We start from the raw sequence: 20550 nt of genomic DNA on the forward strand, positions 1-20550 counted from the left end.
CTCTTTACAGAGCATTTAATATTGACATTGTTTTAACTCACTTCACATTAAACTAAGCAAAATTGTAATTTTTGATTAGTTACTCTTAAAGAAGAGAAAATGCTTATATCATGCTACAGCTAACCAGTTAAATCATAAGTATAATTTATAAGTTAATCATCATTAGCGTTAAGATTATTTGCATTTAGTAAGTTGCAGTTTTCAAAGACATGGCATTTTGCTGGGTATTTAAATTAAGATTATGAGCAAAGTTCATACGAACTAAGATGATAATTTTGACCACATTTAATAAATTATTTAGCAGATAATTAGTTTGACTTTAGTTTGTATACAGATGTTCAAGCTTATTATCACACAAGATAGTAATTATCTTATTTTTACAATCACATGGCACTGATTCATAAACAGAGATACCCAAATTAGGTGGTACTTGCCCCCACAAACAGATTGAGTTGCTTTTACCTGAGAGCACAGTTTAGCATAGTTTAAATGTCTCTCAAAGCTTCTAAATTCAGCCTTTCCACCTGGATATAGATATACCCAGCAACTGAGGATTTAAGAACATTTTTTTAAAGACCTGGAGAAAGTTAAAATAGCAAAAAAAAAAAAAAAAAAAAAAAAGCTTAAGGAAGATTGTGGTGTTGTAAGGTATTTAACCACAGATATAAGTCATCCTTCTTTGGGGGTTACTGATCACCTTTTGCTAACACTACTGCTTGTGCATCTTCTTTACTTCCCACCATTATCCCCCCAAAAATTCAGCTTATTTCAAATGATGCTGGCACCAGCTTCGTGCCTAGAGCTGGGCTATGCAATGAGACAAAACTAGCAGTAACAACCAGAACCAGAATACCAAAAACCCCAAAACAAAGCAATCACTGCCTCTCCCAAACCTCAAAGACATGCTTTAATACTTCACAGCCACATACACATTACACACAGAGAGCAAGGGAAGTTCACAGGGATGGATGTTAGAGGGAAAAGAGATCAGGGCACCTCCTCAGCCCCCCCCAAACCAGATCATCCTCTCCTTATCTCGCCCCAGTCTCAACAGATAAGTGACACACCACAGCCACCTCCAGAAAGCTATCACTGCTCTAATGCCATTTGGAATTTGTAGGCTTTCATCACAGTAAAACATGGTTACGTTTTGGACAGACTTTTCCATGCTTTGCCCTTTTTTTTCCTTTTACTGCCTTTTTTGTCCAAAGGTACCACCCAAAATGATACATCTGGTGACACAAGGGAGAACTATGTCAAAGAGAGGCTTTCTGGAATACAAAAATCACATGTGATTTCCACCAGCCGTGGAAATCTAGCTTAAAAAGTTAACCTCCACTTCAACTTTGATTTGGAAAACCATTTTTTGAAGTGTTCCAGCACAAAACACAGAACACAGCCCTGCTGTACAGCGGGAGGCTGAAATAGCCACGCGTGCGGCGCTGGATCCGAGCAGAAGTCTCAGTTTCACGTTAAGATGCTGAGCTTAGCGTGTGCAAAACCAGCAACAGTCATTCTGGGTGAACTCTGTGGATCAGGTGACGTGAGCCCAAGGGCCAGGAAGAAAAGCAATATGCATAAGCTCATTATTTGCCACAGAGGCAGGCAAAACCCAACCGCAGCCACTGAATGAAATTCTGTGATTTTAACGAAGCTAGTCAAACACAAGGGTAGAGCAATCCTTATAATTTCAAGACTTCAGTTAATGACAAGTCTTCAAACTCTTTTCCCAAGACTACTTCCAAGAAAAAATTGGTAGCTTCAACTATAAACAGGTTAAACACAATTCTGCTCGTGCTTTGAGTTCAACTGAACAACTGTCACAAAGCCCAGTTGCACAAAGGGCGTGTCCACCACTTTTATCTAAAGCTTATCATACTATGTTAAATGCAGAATTTGGGACATATTTACATGTCAACAATCACTTCTTGTTTAAGACTAGCCAGTGCAAAAGAATGGGAAGAAATTACATTATTTATAAAAATCCTCTCTCAAGTGCATGACAGGAAAAAAAAAAGAACATTTCTGAATAGAGGCGTATAATACATTCTAAATAAATACAATAAGCAGCAGCCCTGAGCAAGGCATCAAATAGAACAGGAACTCACCATTTGCTATTAAGACTCAAATCATTACTGAGGAAAAAATATCTTAGTATTTAATAAAAAAATATTCTCTACTTTCTGACAATAACAACAATGTGGTGTGTTTGGTTGCTTTTGGGGGTGGATTTTTTTTTTTAAGTATTTTAGCAGAATAAGCATTCTGATGGATCTTCAAATGAACTAGTATTAGCAGGACAAGAAAAATTTTACACCACTACTACTGAGTTCCAGAATTAAACTCTGAAAAGAAATTTAGTAATGACTACACAGTATTAAAAAAAAAAAAACAAAAACACAACAGTAAGAGCTGTCCATTTCTCAATTATTTCTCATCCTATGTTAAAAGCTTCTGTGCATGTAGAAAATTCATACAGTCAAGTATCAAACAAGTACTGAGATACCCAGCACTTCTCTCAGGTCAGCAGTAGTGCCTCCTGACCAGCAATGACAGTTTTTAACACTTTTGGTTAGCACAGCACCAAGTTAGGCTGCTGCCCACCACCCACCTAGAACTCAGTAATCAAGCTCCTGTTAACACAAACCTCACCGTGTGAGAGCTCCTGCTGCTGATCAGCCCCAGCACCCACTGAGATCGAGACACTCTCAGCATCCAATCCCTCTGGCCTGGCCCTGGTGAACAGCTCCCTCTGTGCACCACAGCAATGGTTTGCCATGAAGAAAGATGTGCTTCACTCAGGAATCCTCTTGCCCTGGTAGGAAAGACTCCTGTGCTCTCCACAGCACAGAAGTACATAACTCTGACAAACCAGCAGCTCAATGGTGAGGGGAGCCTGTGCAAGCTGGTGCACAGTTAGCAACATCATTTGAAAAATAACTTCTAAGTTAGCTGCAATAGTCCAAGATAGACAATTTTTTTTTCCCTAGCCATCACCTGCATAAGTTTGCCACCAAACTTTCACCAGAAAATCATTTAAAGCAGGTATATCAGGATTAATATTAAAAAAGGATAATATTTACATTATATTTATAATCTATTGTCATAGATTAAAGTACTACCTGAATTCCTCAAGCATCCCATAAATTATGTTTTGTCCTAAAGAGACTCTTCTTTGAAATTTCTAATTTAGATGTAGGAGGAAAAATTGAACTATTCTTCCATGATAACCAGGAAGCCACCACAGCACAGAATTTCCCCAATGCTTATAAACCAAATAATCCACTCTATCACCAAAATTAAATTTCTGGATTATCTGTTCTGTAACTGCTTTAAAACTACTGTTTTGTTTGTTTTTTGTTTTGTTTTTTTTAAGAAAACACAAACAACTGGTGTCTTTTGCCTTTGCTAGATACTTGCATTTTCCCTACCAAAGCCAGAGACATTTTGTCACCTCTGTTTCCCAGGAGTCTCCCTGCTGCACACTGGGGGCTCAGGATTCCCTCTGATGGCAGGGGAGGGGGGCAGAGAGTGCAGGAGCAGGATCTGGGATCAAAGTTGTGTGGAGCACCTGCACAGCACAACTCACCCGAGGCAGGGGCTGCCCCAGCCCTGCTCTCCTGCCCTGATTGTTCCTGGAAAATTAGAACCCGACCTCCATCAATCCATGCTAGATATTTAATGAATAATTCCAAATCCAAGCCCAACAAGGTTTTTACTCCATCTCTGACCACTCTTTAATATGAAATTTCAGGAAAATAAGTAACTGCAAATCCAACTAATAACTTAAGCTTATTATTTTTTCCAACAGAAATTTCTGTTCACACACACACTAGAATTCCCTTTACTGGGAATTCTGATTTCTGCTCTACAATTTTTAATGCTCCACTAAGGTGAAGTGAGCTCCATTTTTGAGGGAAAACACACAGAACATGTATATTTAACATTTAAAAATTAGAAAACAATTTACCAAAACAATAAAACACTTTTACTTTCAAAGAGGAAAAATGCATTAGACACATGGTGTAGACTACATATTTTAAAATAACATTCCTAAAGTTCAGCTGAGCATGAAAGTTAATCTTTCAAAAGTGAACATTCAGCTCCAGTTGTGTTCAAGGGTATTGGTACTAGGAAAAAAAAAAAAAGAAACCCAAAAAAACTCCCAACCTTACTATTTTTATAAATTCTCTAGATATTTTTAGCTGGTCCCTTCTTAAACTGCAAATTATTTTATGGTAATAGAATCTTTTAAAATGCATATGTGGCTATATATATACACACACACGAGAGACACACATATACATACACATTCTCTTAGAAACCACTGATTGGTGAGAAATAATGCAGAGGCTACAGCCACAAGATAATCAAGACACCAAAAAACTTAAAATGGAGTAAAGCCCTTCCCAGCTGAAGATTCTCTATTTCAAGGCCGTTTCATTTCTGTACTTAGTCCCATACCCAAGAAGACTCAGATCCCTCCTTTGACTCATTATTTGTGATCGTATCCAAATTTTGACTTAATTAAAAGCACAGAGCACCTCATTTTGCATGTGAGTGGCAGTTTCCCATTCATTCAGGCCTGCAGAAGGACAGTTTGAGCAGATGCTGATTCCCCTGCACCATGAAGAGGCAGGCTATGGGGGAAGCACATGGCTGCTGGGGCTGTGCTGAACAGGAGACATTTTATACTATAGGTTCCTCTTGTGCCAGCTGTCACAGTGATACGAGTCAGCAAAATAACAATTAATATTGCAATTTTTCATTTTGAAATTTCAATGCACTGGCAGAAAAAAAAAAATTGGAAAACCACCTTTTTTGGCACCACTCTTTTACTGCCTTTACACATACAGTATTTTAAGGTTTACTAGGGTCAATTAATATTGATTAATATGCACTTCATTTGCTAAGTATTCCACTACATATATCAAGATTTCTTTCTGTGTTAAATATATCTGTCTTTGAAGACACACTCACAAACCAATATTGCAGATCTGGAAAGAAGCAAAACCAGGAGATAGTACAAAATTACAATTTTTTGATACTTACCACAAAAACACGGGAGCTCTTGCTCCCGCACACAAAATTTTTCAAAGCCAAATCACACATTCCCGTTGATGACAAGGAACAACCATCACTGAAGTATCCAGATGGACAGACATGCCCAGAGAGCCTGGGTAGCACCAGAAAGCACTGGGCTATCTGGTCTCCCCACCACACCCCCAACACAGACACACAGGGAGATTTTTGGATGGCACATCCAAGATATTTTCCTCATTTGGACAGCAGAGGTAACACTCATCCAGCAAAGATACAGGGTGAAAAGGAATTCAAGCGCCTACATTTGACATGCCCAGGAAAAAAAAAATAAAGGAAAAAGTATGGAAGCCTGAGACTAAAACTATAAAATAATGCTCAAGTATTTGATTCCATCATGATTCTAGACAAAATAAGGGAAAGTTATGGTTTTATCTTTGCTTTCAACAGTAATTAGCAAATAACTTTACATAGTTCTATATTCTCCATCATTAGAGATGAAGAATGGACTCATGTGGAGATAGATATTTTGCATATGAAAATAAAAGTGCATTAAAATAAAATGGTCTCGAAACACTCTAGAACCATGTAAAGCACCTTGATATTGCTAAATGGATCAAACCTATTCAAACTTTCTAATCCATCCCCTTCTATATACAAAGCAAGAAGTTTTCACCCATACTTAGATTTTAGAGCATTCCATTTTTGCAGGTGTTCTCTATCCATTTACTTAATGACAAAAAAAAGGTCCTCCATCAATGTTGTCTTGTCCCTATCTCACTGAGCTCATTAAGGATGAACTCACCAGAACAAAGAGTGTCTTTAGCTGTGGTCCATGCCACTACGTATTTTTTAGCAAAATCACAGGACAATAAAACACTAAAAGATAAAATGACCCTAAGGAGAGGAACAGGTTTAAGGAGCAAAGAATCTTTTGTGTGAGGTTCCCTGAAGGACTAGCCCTGTCCATAACTAAGTATTAGGTGTATTTTAATTCTGCCTGGGTCCCTCTCTCACAGGCATTATGGGAAGCATCACAGTTTCTGTTAGGTAGGTAAATCTTAGACCATTTAAAAATTTTCAGGTCAAAACTAAGCATTTGAAGTCCACCCAGTAGCTAGCCAGAAGCCATGAAAGGACTCCAGCACTGTAGAGTCCTATGCTCTGCACTTAAAAGAGTGACTGAAATGAACACAGCCCCATTTTATAAAAATGCCACCTTCAAGGTCTCAAATGTGGAAAATGTTATTACCCCATGCTTGAAGGGAAAAAAAAGGAGAAATAATAAAAAAAAATCTTAAACATTTCCTGGTCATATTTTTACTACCCTTGAATTACACTTCCAAAATGTTATTTTTTATTCCACTCCTTTAAAATTTACCATATCTATGCACAATTTCAAGTCCACTACAAGTATATTTCTCAGGCTACCTTCTGTAAAGGGAAGTTAGCAAAAGGAGAACAGGACCAACCTTTCAGGACACACATTTACAGCTGTGTTTCATGTGTTCCAGCTGATTTTTAAAAACTGCAGCAAGAAGGGATTTTTTTCTTAATTAATGATCAAACAGCATGAGGAACTATAAAAATTAAATTTCCCACAATGTAACAGTTAACACGGTTGGTGAAGATTATCTAGTTTTTTCATAACAACTCATTGTCTGTATAGGAATAGTCACAACTGGTGTTTCCACTCTAGTTGTAAAATTTCAAAGATTAAAACAAAAAAAAAAAAATCTGTTCACATCTGCAAAAACAAATGTGGAAACAGAATAAAAACTTTAAGTCACTATGTAAAGTTTTGGCCCTGCACTCTCAAAACCAGTAAGTCTGCACACAGAAAAGAGAGCAGATACAGCAAAGGTGTATATTCTAACATGTCTTCTTTGAGCATATCTCTACTTCCTTGATATTTACAGAAGCAAAACTAAAAATCAATGCCACTAATTAATTTTTTTTAATAACCATGACCATTGCAGACTCCATGAATACTTTAGCTTCACAAAACCATTTCCCACCTCCTTGTGCACATGAGACACAAACCCTCATTATACTGAAAATCAGCAACACAACACAGTTCCCATCTAATGGTCACTCTTGGAACACAAGGGGCTGCAAGGAGGACTTGGGGCCTGTTTTCCTCAAATCAGCCTTTGGACGCCTCAGCATCAGAGGTGAAGCCCAGCTGGCAGGCCATTACTCCCCCCAAGAAGCAGCATAACCTCTAGGGTGCAGCTCTGTTACCCACTTCTCCTGCTCCCTTCCCAAACAAATCCCCCAGAAGAGACACAGGGAATTTATTTTCTCAACAAAGAGCCCACCTCAAGGTGGGGGGGGGGGGGGGGAAATCAACCTTCCAACTGGAAAAGCACATCATGATTAGCACAAGTGAGGTGTGTGTGAGCATTTGAGGTACCTGAGGGCCCCAGGAGCAGGCAGAGGGGGTCAGGTCTGGGTGGGAAGCCCACCTGGGCACGGAAGGCAGGCCGGGAGGCTGCGCCAAGCACACCCCCAGGTGCCCAGAGCCAGGGCTGCCCTCCCCCCTCATTACGCACAAGTGACATCAGGGCCATTTGAATAATCAGATTGCAGCCTACATCGCCTTGTGAGATGCCAGCTGCTCCTGGGCCGCGCCGAGGCCGTGCCCAAAGCCTCGCTCCACAAGTTCCACGTAGGCCATGGGCAGCCACCACCCTCCCGCCGCTTCCTCGGGAGAAAGCTCAGCTGAGCGTGGATGTGACTAACGGTGCCCTGCCTTCCCTCGCAGTCAAAACCATTACAATGCCTCCTCTAACTCCTGCATAAAGTGACCTAAACCCTTAAATATTGCAATAGCCTTCTTCCACACCGAGGGGTCTGAATGCAGAAATGCTGCATTCCTTTGGCATTCCCTCGAGATTTCAATAGTAAGTCAGGAATCTACTCCTGAGCTTATTAAATGCTTTGCACCTCCCCCAAAGTAATTCCCCACCCTTCCACCAAGAAAACCTTGACCAGGGTTCTTTTTTTTCAACCACAGCGTATCTCCTGGTCTGTTTTTTAAATACTTCCAGGGAAGTGGTGGGGGGAGGAAAGCCACACACAGGCTCTCTCCTTGCTTCCTTCCACAGCAGGTAGGAAGGCAATTTTGCAAACCTGGGTGTGCCCACTTCAAATCAGAAGATCCAGCAAAGGCTGGAATGCAGTGACTACTGGGCCCAAGAATTTCGCCCTGAATAGCAAGCCAGGCACACTCCATGTCTTCCAGATTCAGCTCAACTTTATGGCAGCCCTAGCTGACACCACCTCTTGACCTTCCTTTATGTGACAAGGATATGGATTACCAAACCCTTACCCTTTCCTCCTGTGCACCTCAGCTGTCCCTGGAGAAAGATACCCACAAACTACTTTTGTGAGTGATAATCTACATACCCTGGTAAAAAAAATTAAAAATAAAACAACAGAAACCTCCATAAAAATCGTGTTTAAGGAGGCTGTGAGGAGGGGAGCTAGGAGTCTCCATGAGGCTGCCTCAAAGCAGCAGAGGTCAATACAATGTATTGAATAATTTTGTTGCACTACAAAACAACTTTTGCTCTTACGAAGCAATCATTTGACCAAACTATGAATTGTACTCTCATGCTGAAAGACAGACTTGACGCATGCACGTTTGTTTTTTTTTTTTAAATGGCGTCACTTCTCCAGCCATGTCTCTGCAGCCCGCTGGAGAGCACAGGGCCCTTTGGAAAGCGCTTCCCTTCCCACAAACACACTGGGTGGGCCTGGCCAGCGACACCCCCACCACACCCCAGCTGCTCCCGCACCTTCCCCTGCTGCAAAAAGATACAAGGACTTCAAATAAGCTACTTTGAAACCACCTTTGCCACTTTCACCAACAATACTCAACATTTGGAAACTGCACTTTTACATGTAACTAACAACTCGAAATATGCGCCCAGTAAGCAATGTTTAGAAAAACAAGGGAAAAAAAACCTCCAACTTTTTGACACCCTCCTTTCCCCCCCACCCAAAAAATTATTAGATATTTATAAAAGGAACAAGAGAGTCACTATTACATATGGAGGCCATTGAATGAATTTTAAGTGGCTCTCTATATTAGATGTGGGGAGAGGGGGAGCAGAAACAAAGGGGAAGGAAGTACAGTCATGAGAAATACAATTTAATTTTCTGTTAAACAGTAGTATAAATCTGAACTATATCTAATGCATTCCAACAAGATAATGCACGGTGAAACGGTGTTTTAACAAATAAGGGCTTTGGCTGAAGCAACGTGGGTATGCTGGTACAATTACCTCTGCAATTTTTTTCAATATGCCTATATGCAGGCAACACATGCCTAGAAAAGTGCTTGAAGCTCAGTGCAGAATTCTTTTCAACAAGTTACAGACAGATAAATGTTTCTGATAATTGCTAATTCACAAATAGGACACGGTACCCAAGACAAAGAATGGACTTTTACACCATTTCAGCTGGCAGCTGAAAGAACTGAGAAATACTTTTAAACACATTAAACAATGATTTAAAAACAAAACAAAAAAAAAAAAAAGTTGGGGAAGCACCAGTGATTTTATATTTACCGTTATATGAATGTAATGATTTTATTTTCAAAAGCATAAATAGAATGCTCTTTGTGCAAGCTTAAGATTAACAAGCATAACAGTAAATTTATTAGACTAATAGGAAATCATCAATTTTTAGATGTCCCATGGAATTTTCTTCTTAAATCTAAAAGTATATTCAATCTACAACAGTATTTTTCTATCCAAAATCTATTAAATGCAGGCTACTGTAATTCAATACTATATGCATTGCACATTAAAGGAGAAAAAGCACATATACCATAACAATTTTCAGTGAAAAGTATCAAATAAATACAACCATAAAGAGTCACATGCAATGAATTTGTCCAGAGAGGGGTTCCCCCTTCCCTTAACTAGAGCAAAAAACCTCCATACTTTCTCAAAGTGAAGCTTTCTTCTAACACTAAACAGATGATCAAACTTCTAATTCTCAAAATACCATGATAAAGTGCCTATCGAGACAGATAAACCATCTTCTCCAATCAACTACCTTAAAAAGACTGCAATTTTAAAAATAATCCTGAAATAGTAGAAGTCCCTTGTAATAAAGTTTCACAGACAGACATACTTCCCAGATTGAATAATGGAGTGCAGGGACAAGCACGTGGAAAGTTTGATCTATTTTTTTTTTTACTCTCTAGTGCATGCCAGGTTTTCTATCATATAAATATTTGTGAAAGAAGCAGGCTGAATTGCTATAGGCAGCATAAAAATACTACTGCTTTATTCCAAATATTGCTTCTTTACACGAGGCCCAACAAAGTTACTGCTTTGCAAAAATTAAACGTATATTTAGAAATTAAGGATGCATAAATCCTGTCCTTACTGGGAAGGAGTCCTTCTCCTGCTGCTTCTATAGACTAGCTCAAAATAGCGATGATAAAATCCTCTCAAATACAGATGAGACTTCTACTATGTGCCTGTAAAATGCTGCAGATTCCAACATGGCAGGATCAAAAAAATATAACCACCAGTATATTTACAAGGTGCTTTTTGTTGCTGAAGCAGAGCTCACGTGCTTGCCCGTTATACAGTGCACAACACCACATTTCATTTCCTGCTAGCACACAGATTTTAACTCCTCTCGCAGAACTTTAAATTTTAAAAATCTACACGATCATTTGCCATCAGACCACAATAATTTGCTTCTCCCATAGAAAGGTGTTTTTTTAAAAAAATAAATTATATAGTAACACTGCTGCCTGGCCAAGACACTACATTATAAATACATGGGGTGATTCTAGAAAACCTCTCGGACTGCACTGACTGCACGCCTGTGGGTTTAAGAAAGCGGTCCATTTATCTACGGGGAAGAGAAACACAAACCTAAGCATTTTTCAAATTGCTTCTCACTGGATAACTAAGGGCAAGGGGCGGTGCGGGGAGGGGAGGGGGGGGCTGGGGGGTGTGGATAAAAATAAATTACCTTTGTCTTTTCGGGACCGAATGTTCAACTTCTATGAGTTTCCCATGCAGCTCCACTTTACCTGCCGAGATAAACAGAAAGGGGAAAATATTCGAGCGCGGCCGTGCGTCCCCGTCTCCAGGAGCGGGCTCGCAGGGGCGCGAAGCAGGAAACGGGAGCGCAACACGTTAGCCCATTCATCGGCAGCCCGGGCGGCGGAGCGCGGCAAGGCGGCACTGCCGGCGCCCGGGGCCGCTGCCGCGGGGGAGCCGCGCTGCCCTCGCCGGGGCCCCTTCCCCGCCCCGCGCCGCCGCTGCGAGCAGCCCGCGGAGCGAAGCGTCGTGTGCGGGAGCCGGGCTCGGCCCCGTCTGGGGAGGGCAGCGGGGGCTCCGCCACCCCCCGCGCCGCCAACTTCGGGCGATTTTGTGCCTTGGAAGCGGGCGGGGAGGGAGGCGTGGAGCGCAGCCCGAGCCCGTCGCCGCCGAAGCAGCCTCTCCCGGCGGACCTGAGCCCATCTCCTCCTAGGCAGCCTCTCTCGGCAGCCCTCCGCAAAGCCGCTTCACGCGAAAATAATTTATTTTTTTTTTTAAGCATACAAAAACAGGATGTCGGGCCGAGAACCGGCGCTGCTGGAGGCGGTGGTGGGTGCGTGAGAGCAGCGAAGAGAAACCGAAATAAATAGCAGAGCAGCGCGGGGCGGGGGGGCGGCGGGGCTGCCCCCTCCCAAGTTTGGAGCGATTCAGCGGCTCGCCCCCAGCCCCGCGGCCTAAGCCGAGCCGAAAGGAGCCTCAGCCCGCTCCGGGGGGAGGCGGCCCCAGCGCGGGGCTGCGGGGGAGTCCAGCTGTGCCCGGGGGGTGTGTGCGGCGCTGCCCCGCGCAGGGCTCCGCGCCCGCAGCCCGCCTCCGCCTCACTGCACTCACCGCCCCCCCCCAATGCAGCGAGGGCCCCCGGGCGGGCAGGGCTGGCCGTGGGGCTTGGAAAAACATGGGAACCGCCGCGCCGCGGGTCCCTGGGCCCAGGCTCCCGCCCCTCCCCGGCCACTCCCGGGGGGCCGCCGCCGCGTAAGCCCCGCGCAAAGGCTCCACGGGAAGGCCGGGCGGCTCCGGCCGCGCTCGGGAAAAACAGTTCCCACCTCACCTGAGGGCGGAGGGAACGGGAACCCCCCCGGCCCCCCTCAGCACCCCCCGGAGCAGCGGCGCGGCCCAGGCCGCCGCTGCAGCCGCTCCGCGGCCGCGGAAGAGCTCGAGAGGCGGGAGCCGTCGGGGCTGCGGGGAGAGGGCGGGGGCGGTGGAAGGGGCCGCTCACCTGAAAGTGCCTCGATGGCCTTCATGGCCCAGCTCTCGTCGGGGCAGTCCACGAAGGCGTACCCCGTCTTCACCAGGAACTGGCCCGAGAAGGGTATCTTGGAGTCCTTAAAGAGACTTTCCAGGTCGAGAGGGCTGACGTTCTCGCCGAGGTTGCCGATGTAGAGCTTGTTCATCTTCCTGGCGGCTCGGGGAGGCGCGCACCGCGGGCTGCAACCCTCGTCTTGCGAGAGGAGGTGGGGAGGAAGGGGGAAATAAAACAAAATGCGATGGAGGAAGGAGAGAGCGAGAGAGAGAGACAGGGAGAGGGGAAAAAAAAAATCAGATCTGCAGCTTGTGTCCCTCCCTCTCTCTCTCGAGGGGTAAAAAAAAAAAAAAAAAAAAAAAAAAAAAGAAAAAAAAAGGAAAAAAAAAAAAAAAAAAAGCGTGGCCAAACGGGAGCCCTAAGTGCCTGCCGTGCTACCCGGGCGCATGGGGGGCACGGGGGAAACACCCAGCGCCGGGGCCGCGGATGGCGGGCTGAGAAGAGGAAAAGGAGGAGGGAAGGGGAAAAAAAAACTACTTTTTTTGTCTTGCCCCCAAGCCCCTTTGGCAGCAGCAGGCGGACTATGAAAATGTCACACTACGTGCATGCAGGCGCCGCCTCTCCGTATTAAAAAAAAAAAAAAAAAAAAAAAAAAAAGAGAGAGAGAGAGAAGGGGAGGGGGGAGGGAAGGACGGAGAGAGAGAAAAAAAAAATTACTTGAATATTCCGGCTTTTTGAATGAGCCACGTGTTCAAACTACAAATCAACTTCTCACGTGAGGAATCCCAGCTCTTCAATTAGCGAGTGGATGGGGCGCACACACACTCACGGAGGAGGAGGAGGATGGCTGGGGTGAAGGACGGGGAGAGGGGTGGGGGGAGGCTGGACAGGACAGGACAAGTTTAGAGAGGGCCGGAGGGCGGGGGAAATGGAAACCGGAGTTGGGTGGGCTCCGGTCTGCGCCGCCTCTGCCCTTCCGCGGGGGAGTGCGCTCTGTGCGCCCCCTCCGCCCAAAAACGGCTGGGCGGCCGCGCCTCCCCCCGTGTGAGCGGGGTGTGATCCCGGCGAGGGAGGGGAAAAGGCACCGCAATGCCCGCCCCCCCGGCCCGCTCCTCCCCCGCCGTGCCAGGCGGTGGGGATTATTCATCGGGGTCGTGCCTGGGCGATCCCGCTCCCCGGCAGTATGGGCTGGGGGGAGGAGGAGGAAAAGGGAGAGGAAAAAGAGGGGGTGCGGTGGCGGGGGGGAGGCGGCCGGCGAGAGAGCGGGATCCGCTCCCGCGCAGCGCGGCTGCGTGCTGGGGGGCTGCGGGCGGGGGCGGGGGTCCCTCCAGCCCCGGAGGAGCCCCATATGGTAATGATCCCGCATTACTCGCGGTGCCCCTTGCGCTGCTGAGCCTTACGGAAAGGAGAAAGAGGGGGAGAGGGAAAAGAAAAAAAAAAAAAAAGACAAAGGGGTGGAGGAGAGTTGGGGGATGATGAAGAAGAGAGTCCTGGGGCGAGGGAGCTGCCCGGCCCGGGGAGGGGCGGGGGGGCCGCGCTCCCTTCCCATCTGGGCGATGGTGGACGGCGTGGGGGGAAACGCGAAGGCACCGTTGCCCTCGGCTGGTAACGGCACACAAAGGGATTTGGCGACCCCCCCTCTTTTCCTCCCCTCCTCCCCCTGCCCGGTCTAAGGAACCATTCATAATTCTCCACATTCGTACAGATACAATGGTGGGCTTGTGGGGGAGGGGTTTGGGGGTGTGGAGCCTTTCCAGTGCAAACAAAACGTTGCCTGAAGATGAAGAAAGGATACGGAAATGAAAGCCAGCACTGTGTTTAATATAGCGATCTAGTAGGTTTTGTTTAATAATTCAACGCACTTTAGCCGAAGGTTTCATTTATTCCGTGGTAGGCTTCTTGTGGTACGTTTTAATAGGTATATCCATGGAAAATGGTTAAATACTTTTATTAGTGAGCAGTGACTGGATTTCCACATGTCCTGTGGCATGTCTGGAAATCTCTGGTAAAGGGGAACGCTCCCTAGCTTTGTGCCTAACTTCTAATAAGTACACAATTAAAGAGGGGTGGTTTAAATCTCCTTGGAAGCCGCGCAGGGGTCAGGCTTTTGTTACGCACGCTGCGGCCGCCGCAGCTCGGCGATGGTGGCGGTGGTACCCAGCGCTCGGGGGTGAGTCAGCCGCTGAAGGTTTCTCTTGTGGTGGTATGATGATGCAAGGAGCCATGGCTCACCATGAGGCTGGAGCCCCAGACCATTGTGAAACCGTCAGGGGCTGGGGGAATGCTGCAGTAAGTTGGAAACACGGCCCTTTTGTTGTGCGCATCCAAGCGGTTGGTTGACCAAAACCCTAATATTTGTAATTTCGACCCATTGTTTAATCTCAGGGTTATTTTAATGAACTTTTAATTGTCAGGTTGTGATTGAGGAAATCGAGTGTTTTGTGTTTCACTAATCAGAATTTAATCACAACTTCCATTTTGTAGGAAATTAGCAAATAATTATCTTGGGGATAGAGAGAAAATTTTTTTTTTCCTAGGGATTTAACCTGTTTATGACTTTTTGATGTTGCATGTAGAATTCTTTCCTAAATGAATTTGTATTTCATAACCCCACTCTCTATAGTCTGCTTAAAATAAATAATTGCTTATCTAAGTTAAAAACAGCCCCCTCCAAACAGCTGAATTCTTAGTTAAACTTGTGAAAGGAATTAGTCACTGTTCCTGCAGATTAATTGCATTCTTTATAAATTTGATTTTTACTGCATCTATAAGGCAGGCTGCATGTGCTCATTTCTACATGGTTGGTGTATAGCATTATCTGGTATTTCCTCTTAAATTGCTAAACAGGGTGCATATATTTCTTCTAATATTCTGATCTGAAAATCTGTTTAGTTATGAGATTTCTTTAAGAAATGAAGATTGAATGTTCATGATAACACTATGCATCAGTTGCCCAACAACACCATAAACCGCTTTGTAATCAGATGGTTGGGGGAAAAAAATCCCCTTACTTATTAGCAATCCCCCCTCTTTTTTTTTTATATTCTGAAAACCTCTTGCTAATAAGCTGAAATATTTTCTGTAAATCTAAATAATGTATAGCTTTGTTTGTTAAGAAGTGTGGGCTGGTTAGTGGTTTCAAGAGTAATTCCAAATCTTGAATGCCAAAAAAGGCAATTCAACAGCAAAAATTGGTTCACGTTGCCTGACAAATCTCCACTTCCCTGCACAGATGAATATAGTTCAGACCAGTAGGGCACCCCCAAATGTTAACGTTATTGAGAACATAGCTTTAAAATTTGAGATGTATTTTATTTTGGCAGTCACAAATCAAATGCGTGAGCACACAACAGAGCATTCCCGCATCTTAATGTATTTTATTATTTACTTCTGTAAGAAAAGGCATTATTAAAAAAATTAAATTTTTTTCTGTATTTCATTTGTTTCATTCTGACCACAGAAGCCAAGAAGAAGTTGAAATACTTACATAAATATTGCACACAAGGAAGCACAGCCAATCTTTAATTAGCAAGGGCTTTTACGACATTCTGCCGTTTAGAATTAAAACTCAACCATGTGCTTCTCCCCACCTCCGGGTGAGAATCCGCGGGCCGCCGCCGTGTCCGTCCCCCCTCTCGCACGGCCGGGGGCGGGCAGGGCGCTCCCTCTGCCCCTCCCGAGGCCCGAGCCCCCCCTGTCCGCGGGGCTCGGCGCACGGTGGGTGGGTAGCACGTCGGACCGCCCGCAGCCCAAATATTTCCCACCAAATTTCTTTTTTTGGGCTGGGCTGGGTTTTGGTTTCGTGGGGATTTTTTTGGACTGCGGCCGCCCGCGGAACGCTCCCGCGTGGGCCGGGGCGCGATGGGCAGCGGGGCCGGGCGGGCGGCGCGGGGCGAGGCGGCGGCGGGGATCCCCGCGGGCTCCGGGCGGCCGCCGCCACGACGGCGGGGACGCCGCGCCCCTGCCTCCGCCACGGCGGCGCGGGCGCGGAGCCGCCGGTCCTCGTGGGGCGGACACCCGCGCCGACGGGACGGGACCGGACAACCGCGCTGACCCGCCCGGCCCCCGGCCTGGCCCGGCCGCGCCCCCTGCCTCCTCCATCCATCCGTCCGTCCGTCCGCCCGCCCGCCCGCCCGTCCAGCCCCCTGCCCGCCCTCGCCTCGCTGCCATCCCCGGGGCGCGCAGCCCCCGCGGGCGGCCATAGCCGCTCGTAGTAAAGCGGCGCGGCGGCGCCGCCTCCCATTGGCTGCTCCCTGCGCCTACCAGCGCCGCCCGCCGCCGCGGCGCGGCCGCCCATTGGCTCCCGCGCCGGCCCCCGGGGCGCGTGGCGCGAAAGCGGCGGCGGGGGCGGGGAGGGGAGCGCGGAGCGGAGCAGACGAGACGGGCGGGGGGCGCGGCGCCACCGGCCGGGGCAGGGCAGGGCCGGGAGGGGACGGGAGAGCCAGCCCGCCCCCGCCCTCCTTCCCTCCCGGCGGCGGCCGCGGCTTTGTAAGGCGGTAAGTGGGTGCCACGCCGCAGAGGTGCCGGTTCCGAGGGCCGCCCCGCCGCCGCCGCGCCGGGAGGGCCGGCGAACAAAGGAGCGGCGGCGCGCGGCTTCGCACGGGCACGGGCAGCGCTGCCGGCGCCGCGGGATGCTCGCTCCGGGAGCCGCGGGATGCTCGCTCCGGGAGCGGCGCGGAGTGCCCGGCCCGGGGCGGGAGCGGCCCGTCGCCCCCGCAGCCATCCGCGCTCCCGGGCGTGCAGCTCCGCTCCCGGGGAGCTTCCCCAGGCTCGCGCCGCCAGCCCGCCCGGGCGGCTCCTGGAGGCGGCCACGGCTCGGTGCCGGCGGCCGGTTCCGCTGCCGGGGCTGCCTGCGAGCGGCTCGGCTCGGCTCGGCTCGGCTCGGCTCGGCTCGGCTCGGCTCCCCCGACAGCGGGGCGGCCGCCGGGGCGGGCCGGGGCTCGGCGCAGCGCCTGCGGGAGCACCGGGGTCCGTCCCGCTCCGCTCCGGCTTGGAAACTGTGATCGTAAAATGCTACAAAACTCGATGAATCGGCGACGGAGAGCGCGGCGGTGCCGGCGTGGAATGAAACAAATAAACCTGCACGATGCATCGGAAGTTTTAGAGCTTGAGATAAAACAATGTAGCCAGCTCTGTTCGAGTTTTTTTTCCAATAAAAAAGAATTACAAAGAGGTTAGCTGTCTGTGCTCTTTTGCTGACCGGAAAGTTGCAGGAGTTCTTGATTTTGTAATGCAATGTGATCACAGTGTTACTGCAGTAAAATAATACAAACAATTTCTAAATAAGTAGTCCGGTATGTGAAAGCTGGTGACTGTGGCTTAGAACGAATCTCTACATGCTGATTTGAAAGTAAGTAATTTTTTTTCCCATTTCGTCAGGGATCTCTTTATTCAAAGTACTGAATGCTCGATGTATCTTGTTTTCATCTTTCAAACAGATCTTTGCGAACAGATCTTGTAAAATAAAAATCTGATCACCCACATTTTGATTACATGAAAATAATTGTCTTTATATATATATTATAGATAATACATAAACTTTTCATCAGTGTTCACTTCACTTGGCACAGCTGGATTTAAAATGGGATTTTCAAAGGAGAGCTTAACCATATTTCAGGTCGATATCTGAAATCTGAGATCTTTGCAATTGTGTTGGAAGGAGCACGTACTAAAAATATAAATATATCATATATATTACAGCCAGACAAAATCAGAACTTTATTTGATCAAATGACAGGAATAATTGCCAATATGGCTTCCTCTAGGTAAAGAATATTTTGTGTGGCTTTTACAAGGAATGAAGAACTGAAAATGAAGACGCTATTTAAGAAGTAAAAGTGTTTCTCATGAGTGAAGTGTGTTTTAACTTGTTTCAGATGGGGTTTTGTTCTGGTTTTGTTTTCTTACAATTTAGAGAAATCAGAATATATTTCTTGTTTGCTCCTCCTTTCATCGAGGAGATCTTTTGCCAAGAGGAAAAAAATATCAAGTAAGGGAGTAAAATGGGGCAGCAACCCAAGCATGAAATCCCTTTGGCGAGAACAATGAGACCCTCCTCTCCAGAATCTCTCTTGCCTTACTGGTATGATAACGGTGTTTTCAGCTAACATTTTCGTAGATCTGTTGTGAATTCAGCCCCAGGACCTTCCATATCTCAAAATTATAGAGAAGGAATGTTAAATTTGCTTTTTAATACCTGGTATTGGTTAGATTTTGATGGCCAGATTTCCTTCCAAGTAGCCATTATTTTTTAATAAGGATATATCCCCTCCCTTTCTCTAAAAAACACTAGTGTAGTGTTGGCCTTTGAAGACACTCTGCAACAATTTGCTTTTAATATTTTAAAATATCTTAATTTTGATACAAATTAGTTATTTTGTTGTATTTAGGCAAAAAATTTAATATGGTAGCTGCTGAAGTTTCATACTTTACTTTTTCTTGTTTTGTTTTAATTTGTTTTAATAACTTAAAATACCTTTGTTCTGTTGCTGGATCCAGTTCAGGCAATCGTTTGGTCTTTTACAAATTTTGTCAGGAATAAGCATTCCAATTTCAATGCAACATTCATGAAAAGAGCTGTTTAAATTGGCCATTAATATGTATATCCTTTGAAGAATGTGGTCGTGAATGTTTGTATTTAAAGTGTGTTTTCCCACTACAATATCTGCTCTGTCGTTTGCTATGTATTATTTTTCTCAAGATCAGAAACCATCCTAATGTTAATTATAGTCATGTTTTTGTTTCCGGTCTGTTTCTTAATAAGACTGAATACTTGGTTCTGTGAATTATGGATTATATGGCAATTTAAAAGTACCTGTGAAACTGAAGGCTGAGCTTGTGGCATTGTTGGCCCCTCCTGCAGACATTAGTGCTTAGATATGAATGATTTCGTTAGGTCATTTCAGTAATTGTTTATCTGGTCTAAAATAAATTAGGTTCAGCCTTTTGTGTTTCTCATGAAAGCTACACCATAGAATTATTTCCTTTGCAATGGATTACCTTAATATATTGTACATGGTTTTGGTATTAAATGCTGGGGAACTTTGATTGTAAGAGATCTGTTTGGGTAGGTATTGTCACTATAATAAAATGGCTGGCACAATCTTTTAATGTAAGGAAATCTCCATATTTTTCCCCCCAAGTTATGGTTTTCTACAGCTAAATGGTCAATGAAGCTTGGCTGTATTATTTCTAAAACACTTTGTGTAGAGTCTAGTTATTTCCCAGAGTAAGGTGAAGTAACTAAAAGTTGTACCAAGAAAAGTATTTAAGTAGTGGAAGAGAGACCTGTAAAACAAAAATGCCCTGCAACCCCATAAGGCAAAAGCTGTGAAAATAAATAGAAGCCTTAGTCTGATAAAATTAAAGTGCATACATATAGCATTGGTTTCATGCTAATTAATTCCTGTTTTAAAGCTCAATTTACATCTCAATTGAGCAGTCCTTGATACAACTGGAGGCACACAAACATATCTTAGACTAAGTAGTTGTTTCTACAAATTTCAGATTCAAGTTTTTCTTCTAGAAATGTTTTTGGTTTCTTTAAAGTTTTGCAACAGTAAACAGTTTATCTGAGCTATTAAATGCTCTTAAAATACTACTCAAACCAAAGCTAGAAAATCAAGCAGGAAAACATGAAAAAAGTGATTTATTTAGGTAAACCCAAGCCTGCAAGGCGGGTTTGAGGCTGTTTTTTGCAAGCCTGTTTTGAGTCCATTGTTTGAACGTATAGTCATGCTGTAGGAGTGGGGCTGAGCTCACAGAATGCACACTAACAAAGTACCGTAATGGGGTCACAGAGGCCAGAGAAAAAATTCAGCTTTCTTGCATCAGACCTGTGATAAAGCCCCAGCCTGTATGTAAACACTGAAACATTCTCACAGGCAACAGCTAGAGGCAAGGCTAATACCTGCCTTATTTGCCTTAAGTTAATAATGTAAAAAATATAGTCAAAGCTGCATTACCAAAGAAATGACAAAATGTGTTTCTTTTTGTTCTTTGGGTGGAAAAAAAATGTCAATTGCATGCTTCAATCTACTTTCTTACATTGAATGATGGCTGCAGGAAAATGCAAAAGTGTTTGTGCCCCTTTGTTTTAGTCATGTGTGGATTTCTAATGTTAATATTCAATGCTGAAATGCTAATTTTGAGCTGAAATATGGTTCTAGTCAAAATCTGATCTTAATTTCTTTCAAA

General features: G+C 45.3%; 1 protein-coding gene across 1 annotated transcript in view; it reads right to left on the reverse strand.

Moving 5' to 3' along the window:
• Positions 1–12602, reverse strand: part of IGF2BP3 (insulin like growth factor 2 mRNA binding protein 3) — a 111745-nt gene extending 99143 nt beyond the window's left edge. Inside the window, exons 1-2 of the mRNA XM_063153171.1 lie at positions 12331–12602; positions 11047–11107 (exon numbers count right to left, since the gene is read on the reverse strand). Coding sequence (XP_063009241.1) covers positions 11047–11107; positions 12331–12505 — 236 coding nt within the window. The 5' untranslated portion in view covers positions 12506–12602. The remainder of the gene's footprint in view (positions 1–11046; positions 11108–12330) is intronic.
• Positions 12603–20550: the final 7948 nt, after the last annotated feature.

This window comes from Melospiza melodia, chromosome 1, assembly GCF_035770615.1.
Source record: "Melospiza melodia melodia isolate bMelMel2 chromosome 1, bMelMel2.pri, whole genome shotgun sequence".
Taxonomy (NCBI): Eukaryota; Metazoa; Chordata; class Aves; order Passeriformes; family Passerellidae; genus Melospiza; species Melospiza melodia.